Source organism: Epinephelus moara, chromosome 2 (assembly GCF_006386435.1).
Source record: "Epinephelus moara isolate mb chromosome 2, YSFRI_EMoa_1.0, whole genome shotgun sequence".
Lineage (NCBI taxonomy): Eukaryota > Metazoa > Chordata > Actinopteri > Perciformes > Serranidae > Epinephelus > Epinephelus moara.
In genome coordinates, this window is record NC_065507.1 from 9,574,327 (window position 1) to 9,583,372 (window position 9,046).

At 42.2% G+C, this 9,046-nt stretch overlaps 1 protein-coding gene across 10 annotated transcripts in view; it reads right to left on the bottom strand.

The window, feature by feature from the left end:
- Window positions 1–9,046, bottom strand: part of LOC126399020 (von Willebrand factor A domain-containing protein 5A-like) — a 55,216-nt gene that overhangs the window by 12,807 nt on the left and 33,363 nt on the right. For 4 of the 10 annotated variants that reach the window (XM_050058776.1, XM_050058758.1, XM_050058785.1 and 1 more), the window contains 10 exons: window positions 8,256–8,344; window positions 8,021–8,165; window positions 7,540–7,619; window positions 7,329–7,443; window positions 7,027–7,185; window positions 6,741–6,862; window positions 5,767–5,987; window positions 3,446–3,493; window positions 3,018–3,077; window positions 1,666–1,820 (listed from right to left, as the gene is read on the bottom strand). The exons of 1 other annotated variant lie outside the window; for it this stretch is intronic. In XM_050058776.1, the coding sequence (XP_049914733.1) occupies window positions 1,666–1,820; window positions 3,018–3,077; window positions 3,446–3,493; window positions 5,767–5,987; window positions 6,741–6,862; window positions 7,027–7,185; window positions 7,329–7,443; window positions 7,540–7,619; window positions 8,021–8,165; window positions 8,256–8,344 (1,194 nt within the window). Of the gene's footprint in view, window positions 1–504; window positions 961–1,077; window positions 1,202–1,665; window positions 1,821–3,017; window positions 3,078–3,445; window positions 3,494–5,766; window positions 5,988–6,740; window positions 6,863–7,026; window positions 7,186–7,328; window positions 7,444–7,539; window positions 7,620–8,020; window positions 8,166–8,255; window positions 8,345–9,046 lie in introns of those variants that run through there. 5 more of the 10 variants (XM_050058768.1, XM_050058792.1, XM_050058809.1 and 2 more) reach the window with 5 other exon arrangements.

Sequence of the window (9,046 nt, forward strand, 5' to 3'; positions counted from 1 at the left end):
ATCATCTCAAACTGGTTTCTTGAACATGACAATGAGTTCACTGTACTCCAGTGGCCTCCACAGTCACCAGATCTCAGTCCAATAGAGCACCTTTGGGATGTGGTGGAACAGGGGATTCTCATCATGGATGTGCAGCCGACAAATCTGCAGCAACTGTGTGATGCTATCATGTCAGTATGGACCAAAATTTCTGGGGAATGTTTCCAGTATCTTGTTGAATTTATGCCATGAAGAATTAAAGCAGTTCTGAAGGCAAAAGGGGTCCATACTTGCAAGGTGTACCTAATAAAGCGGCCAGTGAGTCTAAGTCCTGTTAGAGGAACAAATGCCTGACACCTGTTTTTATTCCAAAATGCCTCTGAAGAGCTGCAAAACCATAAAATTGTATTTGGTGATGAGTTGCAGTCTGCTACAGTGGAAATCATTGGAGCAGACTGCACAAAGATTCTATTCAGCGTGTGTTCGACAGCCCACACAATAATGCAGGACATTTCTTTCTTTATTCTTCCTTTCTCCATTTTTGCAAACAAACACACCAACACATTCACAGACATGCACATGCACTTTAATCACAGAGTGATAGTATAATATAACCCCATATATGTTGGACTATGTTGCAAGAAGGGTGAAAACTGTGCAGCTTGAGTGCAAGATGTCAACTGAAATGTAACATTCATTTTAAGGCACAAACAACCCTCGGACTCAGCTGTTACTAACCTTCCATTAACATTACAAAATGTACAATGTTTAAAAAGGAAAAGACAAAAAACATCACGGTTAAAGCAGGCAGTTCTTAAACTTGGTACAATGTGGCCTGAAATGTATGCTGACAGCTTGAGGTTTAATCTGTAATTTAGTGTTTCTAAAGCACATGTAAACTTCAGAGTCCCAGGGCGTCTTTCTTCACCTTGAAATCCAACAGAGTATTTCCAGCTTCCACACACTCTGTTACACATGGTGCTGGAAGAAAAACACACACACACTCACAAAACAAGTCAACAGCAGAGTGAATGTGAGCAAACAGCTGATTTTAACCAGCGCACACTGTTAAAAACAACAGATTATTCTGGTTATTACCATTCTGAGCACGAAGCCATGACACAGCCTTCATGGCCAGAAGCTCCCACTCATCCTTAGCATCCATCTTTGAACCATGAAGCCAGATCAGAGCCAGAATGGTGGCCCACACTTCCTGGTTCACCTAATTCACCAAATCAAAGATAAACAGATGCGTACTTCAACATGATCACAGATATGGACAAAGCCTTTTATAAACAGGTAGAAATCATACCCAGTTTCTCAGTCCAGTCATATTTCATTGGATATTTAATCTAATTACTGAACAGCCCTGAAATCATCATCATCACTCTCATATCTCATAAAGAACACAGCTGCTATGATTTTTATTGGTGTTTTTGCAGTTTGACCACCACCATGCTGTGGTCTGTATCTTAGCTTGCCTTTTATAATTATACATACTGTATAACCTTGTTTTTCGGGGTCTCTCTAAGTTGAATTATTTCCATTAAATATTTAACCTTTTGTCCTTCATATGGAGTGCTTCATATGTCTTTTTTTTTCTCAAATAAGTGCCATCATTATACAGCATGGCATGAAATCTGCTCCAATTATCAATATGTGTTATTATTTTTGAAAGTGACTCACTCCTGAAGGTTTTGTGTTCTCCACCTCCTCGCTGGTCTTTCCCAGTGCAGCAGCCAGAGCTGGATCCCGCTCCCAGCAGCCAGACGCCTTCTGGAGGGAGACCAGTTGCAGGAAAGGGTCTCTGGGTGGCTGTGCGGGCCTGATGACTGTAATCCCTCGAGCACCACAAGGAGGTGAGGAAAACAATCAAGGTGCAAAGATAAAATGATCCAATTCATTAATTCTGCTGCTGCTCATTTTAAGTTTGCATCTGTTTTCTTTATTTGTCCAAATCATGCCTTTGTTTCCATATGGTGTTGTGTCGGTATGCTGGGTGCCCTAATGCTTGAGTGCCCTGACTCTCTCTCTGATGTGCTGTATGTTGGAGCTAGATCAAATAAAGGATTCATAACTGAGGCCTAATTTTTATACAAATAACATTCATAGTGGTTTACATAAATGGTTTTATTGTATTTCCCTCTTTGTTGGGCAACAGTCTTGTGTGAAAGGAATTAAAGGCTTGTCCCATTTTGACGCCTGTCCCAGATATAGGCCTGTTGATTTCAGTGATTTAAGCAAATAATAGCCCGGGCTATTGATTGAAGTTTTACGGTACCTTCATCACCACACGCCCCTGTCCAATCATCATCTTCATAATCATTTTCTTCTTCTAGTTCCAAACTCTTTTGATTTGCTGTCTCAGAAGAAATGCACTCTTGCAAGAGCAAAATCATGCCAAAATATTTAATAATTCTGATAAACAACAATCAATTTCCTAATTCCTTATTACCACAAACAAAACAGATACCTCTGAGTCTCTTGCCATCCAACATCTTCATTTTCATTTTCATATTCTAGTCCCATACCAGTATACATGTGTAACACATACATGTGTACTGCTGACACAAAACAGATAGGCCTACCATCATATGCCTCTTCACATGCACCCAAATCTCCACAGCAAATATAATCTGTAGTTTCAGCAGAAATGCACTGTTACAAAAGAAATTAATCTGTTTCCTTATTTCACATTAAATTTTGCAGCACACTGAACTGAAGCTGAATCTTGTTGCCATGAGTGACTCTGTGTCTGACTCTGGTTTGCTTCACTTGTACACTGCTATGACCCTGAATAGATTCATCAGGCTCACACCCTCAGTCTGAAGTGGAAGTAACTGTGCATATGTGAGCAGTTGTCATTTGAATGAATGGGCTGCCATGTCGACATACATTCATTATCCATTGTTCACTATAGCTCCATGGATAATGGGTTTTAAGAAAAGCACAAGCACTGGTCTGTATAGAAAAAAATTAATCAATACATGTTGTCAAGTCTATAAAACGTGTGTATTACTGACACAAAACAGGCCTACCGTCATATGCCTCTTCACATTCACCATAGCTAAATCCATGAATATCTTCACAGTCATCAGCTGTTGTATCAGGAGAAATGTATATACTATTATAATAGCAAAATCGTACCAAATTATTTAAGAGTTCTATTCAAAGTTAATCAGTGTCTTTATTTCACATTAAATTTTGCAGTGCACCTGTACACTGCTACGACCCTGACTAGATTCAACAGTGTCACACCCTCAGTCTCAGCGGTAATACAGTTATAACTCACCAATTTACTGTACACCACTACAGATATTAATTACATCTAATGGAGCTCAGGACACAACCTGAACACACCTGCTGAACCCCAAATTATTTTATAATGACCTCATTTGTTTTTCTATTCAGTGAATGTGGAAATACACCAGTGTGTGTTTCAAAAGCAAATGAATCATTTACTTACCAGAATTGTAATAAGACATGTTGTCATCAAAGAGCGCACATTCTCTTACTGGAATAAAAAGAGAGCAGGATAATTAATGAAGGTCATTAGCTGGGGCAAAAATATCAAACAGACTAAGATACCCAGTTATAAAACACAAAGCCAACAGAGTCACATCAACACATGACAGTCGCATCGCATGTCTGGTTTTTGTGATTGTTGCCAGAAACATTATGATTCATGACAGTAATACATTTCCCGATTAAATGAAGGAGAAGACATGATGTGCTTTAAAACATGAAGATGTTTTGTTTTTCTGCCATACTTGTGCAAAAGTGCCATTTATAAAACTGAGGCTATCATTGTTGCTAGGTAGATTAGGACACATCCCCTGCTGACCAGACCAGGACACTCCGCCTACTCACTGAGTGACACATGTTGTCAGTTTGACTCAATTCTCCTCCTGTCCTTGGTGGATGGTGGCTGTTTAACAGTGTTGCCGTGCATGAATGTCTCACAGACCTCTGGTAACAATAAAAAACTTGCACTAAAATTGGCCAAGTTATATATGCATGACCCACAGTGTTAAGCCTGGGCCACACTGCCTGCATCATGGAAATATATTTATTTATTTTCAGCTCCTGTGTTAATAGGTTAGAGCAGCCACACTCATGTGCAGCGTTGAGATTCAAAGTTTCACCTATTTTTGTCCATCCAATTGTCTGTCCTACCTTTCACGTATTTATGACAATACTAAAGACCAGACTCCACAAGGCTGTAGATCTGGAACCTGAGATGATTCATCCCATTGTGTTGGACACCCACCATGCAATCACAAAGTTATTCAAAAAGGCATATGACCATAATCTATTCTGCCCTGGGCTGGAATGTGTATTCGCTGAGTTGAGATGCACCTACTGGATCCTAAGAGGCACAGAGGCCATCCATAGGTACCAGTTCAGTTGCCCTCAGTGTTGCAAGTGGCAAACCACTCTTGAAGTTCCCAAGATGGCAGACTTGCCAGCAGCTATTTCTGACTTTATAAGCCACCATTTTACTCAACTGGAGTAGACTGCTTCGGGCCCTATACCATCCTGATTTGACGACGCCACAAGAAGCACTGAGGGACAGTGTACAAGTGCATCACCACACCATGCGTGCATTTGGATCTGTTGGAAGACATGGATACTGATCTTTTTCTCCTGTCCCTTGGACATTTCATCTCACGACATGGGAAAGTGCTTAAGCTTCTGTCTGACAGAGGGACAAACTTCGGTTGAGGTGAAAGAGAGCTGCGTGAGGCAGTGAATGACTCTCTATAGGCAGCTTGCAGAGCAGGAGACCACCTTCCGTTTCAACCCACCTAACTCAATGCACTTCAGAGAAGTGTGACAAAGAGCAGTAATGCTGTGAAAGTTGCTCTGTCAGTAGTTTTGGGAGACCAAATGGCAACAGAAACTGTTCTATGCACTGGGATATGTGTCACCTGACCTGGTAACTCTGGCACCAATTACAACAAATATCCTACAGGTGGGCAGTTCCGACATCAATTCTGCGGGCCATGTATGCTGCTGGGGATGCAACTGGAAATTGTAGATGGAGGCGGAGACAAATACTTGTGGATAATTTCAAGGTCACCTTGGTCAGGACTTACTTACCTGACCTGCAAGGGCAAAATAAGTGGAAGGGGGATGAGGAAGACTTAGCAGTTGGTCAAGTGGTTCTTAATATTCCCCAGCATCCTCGAGCACCCTGGCCTGGAGGAGGAGTATCAAGATCCTTCCTGTAGATGATGGACGTCTGATCAGCAGCCAGCAGCGGTTCATTTCTCCTCCATAACTTGGTGGATGGTGGCTTTTCAACAGTGTTGCAGTGCATGAATGCCTACCCCACCTCTGGTAACACTACTCATTCCTCCATCAGTAAAAGACGATTGCAGCATCAGACACCTCGGCCTGAGTTATTTTCACACAACATAGGTGCTCTAGGTGCCTACCATACTCTCTCACTGGAGCAATATTTAAAGGTTTACAGCAGGTAGCCTTCCCTATAACACAAGTGGTCCTTTGAGACATATTGAGTACTGAAGATAATGGAGCCGTAAGTACAGATGTTGGAGCTGATCCACAAATGGTGTGCCAAAGACCTCCCAGTGAAATTAGACCTCCAAGTATCCAGGAGGTAACCTTCCCTCCATCACAATAATAGATATGTCAGTCAGACAAAAGATATACCGTGCTGACCTGGGAAAAAGCCATAGTCTTAAACATGCAGCATGCACACTGTGGTTGAAGTGTACAGGTTCCTTGTAACTTTTTTAGTTCTTGGAAGAAAACACTCACATCCTGTTGGAACATTTCTGCGCACCAGAGGTCCTTGAATCGCTTTGCCAGTGCCTTTATTGACAGCAATGAAGGCAGTGAAGACACTGCTCACTCCTGATTGGACACTATGCTCCACCACTTTCTTCTTCACTCCTTCATTTTGCTGTCTTGTACGCCTTGTCTCCTCCATCTCCAAGGAGCGAATCAGAGTCCGAGCAGCCAACCTGTGGACTGTTAATCTGTAGGCAGGAGAGAGGAGTAAACACACTGGAATTTTCCTTTCATTAGTATGAATGCAAAATAGTGATCTTTGTTTATCCAATCCTGTTTAAGGTCTACAAGCACATTAAACAACTTTTCAATATGTGGGAAATAATAGTAAATTTAAGATAGTTACTGCGACAACAAGACCATGAGCACTACACAGCTGTGCTTTTAGCTAAATGCTAATGTCAGCATGCTAACATGCTCACAATGAATGATGATAATATTTCCTATATTCAGAGAAAAAATAGACAAAGATATGATGGTAAAGGTTGCACACACACACACACACACACACACACCACGCACACACACACACACACGCACACACACACACACACACACACACACACACACACACACACACACACACACACGTACCAATAGCTCAGTCTACCTCTGTAACTTCTATCTCTCTAGAACTGGAAGTACTGGCCAAGTTTTAGGTTAATATTAAATCTTAATGAGCATTTTGAATAATAATCATTATTAGGGAGTGGTTTTACTGTGCTACTTCTCTTTTAGGTTACATTATAAATACAATATTTCATAAAAAAAAGACCTTGTAGGCACAAATGCAGGTAATGTTGGGCACATTAATGCATATATAAATTGCACTACCCTTTGTATCCACTTCAATTTACACATACCACCAAAACAAAGTCTGTATTGTAAAGTCAGCATCTAATTTAAAGTGCTTCTGCTGTCTGATCAAAACCCAGTTTTACCCAGTGTCCTCCGCAGGTTTGAGACTGAAGTTGAGCTGGCTCTTAGATGGATGACCTGCCAGGCTGTACTTCACCGTCACACAGCCCTCTGCTGCTCTGAAGATTCTTGAAATGAGGTGGCTCTAGAGAGAAATTAAACTTTACTGTGTCATGAAGTGGTAGACTGTTTTAAGATGTAATTTGTTTATTATCTTCATATGGTCCAGCTGGGAGAGTACTGTCAGACACTCTCTCTGATTCACTTTAAATGAAGAATAAGAGAGGTACGAGGTGGTGCTGCTCCTACCTTTACAGTAAGCTGGGCATAAATCAGTGACCTTTGACCCTGGAAAAGTGCTGTGATTGGTGGAGAGAGAACAGTGACAGCGACTCCCTTTGGGACATCCCACTTGACTGAGATGTCCGCCACAGCTGGTTGCAGAGCAAATCGCAGCGACTGCATCACCTGATGAGTAAAAACAGATTAGAAAAACGTTTTAAAAAGAACTGAGTTTTTACTTACCCATCCACATGGCAACACACATTTAACTGAGTTTTTTTTTTGTTTTATTGATTAATTTGAAAGCTTTATTATATTTTCTGTCTTACTTTAGGCTGCATCCTGTCAGTCCCTGTGATGAACTGAGCGTGACCTCCTCCTTCCTTGGCCAACCCGTTGATAAGAGCAGAGCTGGCCCCTTCCCCAATCCCAAAAGAGAAACACCTACAATACAGGAGTTTTACCCAGAGCATCATCACATGGGACATATACTCAGAGTTTTGTGGTTGGTTGTTGGGTTTTGTGTTTTTGTATTTTCACCTGTGGGAACCTGAATTCCTCTTCACCAGATTGATGACTTCTTTGGTGTTCCCCACCTCTCCGTCAGTAAAGACAAATAGCTACAGAGGAGAGTTTACATGTCACTCTAAGTTACATCACACCCAGAAACATGAAGCATGTGTCATCCAACTCATTCTCTGAAAGCTATGTTAGATTGTTGTTACAGTAACACAAGTGGTTTTGAAGATAAAGTGTAAAGAACAAGGTGTGGTAAGAATGAATCTGAAACAAACAAACACACCTGCTAGTTCAGGATTGTACATGCAAAGTCAAAACATAGAATACAAGGAACTTCTGAATGAATGGTATGGTGTTGTTACCTTCAAGAAATATTTGTACCACCTGTTTAATATGTGTGTGTGTGTGTGTGTGTGTGTGTGTGTGTGTGTGTGTGTGTGTGTGTGTGCGCGTGTGCGTGTGTATGTGTGTGTGTGTGTTTGTGTGTGAATGTGTGTATTACTTGTCTAGGTTGATTGGGAATGCAGGGCTGGCTGTAAATATCTTTGAGGGGCCTCAAGATCTCTGTTCCTCCCAGGTTAGCCGTCATTTCCCCAACTTTCTTCAGAGCCTCTTCCATGGTCTCCTGACTGTACTCCACACTCTTACTGCCACCAGTAAACACATATATGTACAAGCATTAACACCAAAGGCAGGAACAAATTTGTTGGACTGAGTGACATGACAGACAGTCTTACGGGAAGATGTGTTCATGGCTGGACCCGAAACTGTAGATGTTGAAATAGCAGCCCATTGGTAAGCTCTTCAACAGGAGCAGCAGAGTATCCTTCAGGGAAGAGAGAAAAGATAGTGATGGCTGCTGTGTGAGAGAGACACCAATGATTTAATGATAGAAATAGCAAGAATAGCAGCCTGCTATCGTGGCATCACGTGACACGCCTCCAAGATGGCAGTATGTCTGATGTCTCTGTTCAGTGTTTGTCCTTACTAGTACTTTTGTTGGATTTTTACAGTTTTTTATTGCATTTTTGGGCCTTCTGGCGGTGTTTTGTTCTTTTGCCAACTTTTTGCTCTGAGGACTGTGGCCAGTTTCTCCTGTTTTTGGGAGCCGTGTGCTTGCTGTGGGCTGCTGCTTTATCTCTGTACTTTCGGCTGTGGCTGGTTTGGTCATCCAGCTTCTTTGCAGTGAGGCTTGCCTTCACCCCAGATCTGCTTCAGCATCCTGGAAATTGAACTAGATTTTTAGTGGCCTTGGCTTTCTCCATCTACCCGAGGTGTGTTTGCTCAGCATTGTTGTTCCCTGGGGCCTAGCCGTCCAACTCTGAGGCCTACTGCTGCATCCTTGGCCCTGTCCATCCAGCCAGGGCCGCCCCTCCCTAAACACAGAACACGTGCTGTGCGTAGGGCCTCATCTTCCATGGGAGGCCACATTTTGCGCGAGGGGACGCATTTGCGCATATGCGCAATGGATGCGCACATGCGCTACCGTGAGGCGCGCGTAGAATCAGCTCGAGGAAGGAGAGAAGAG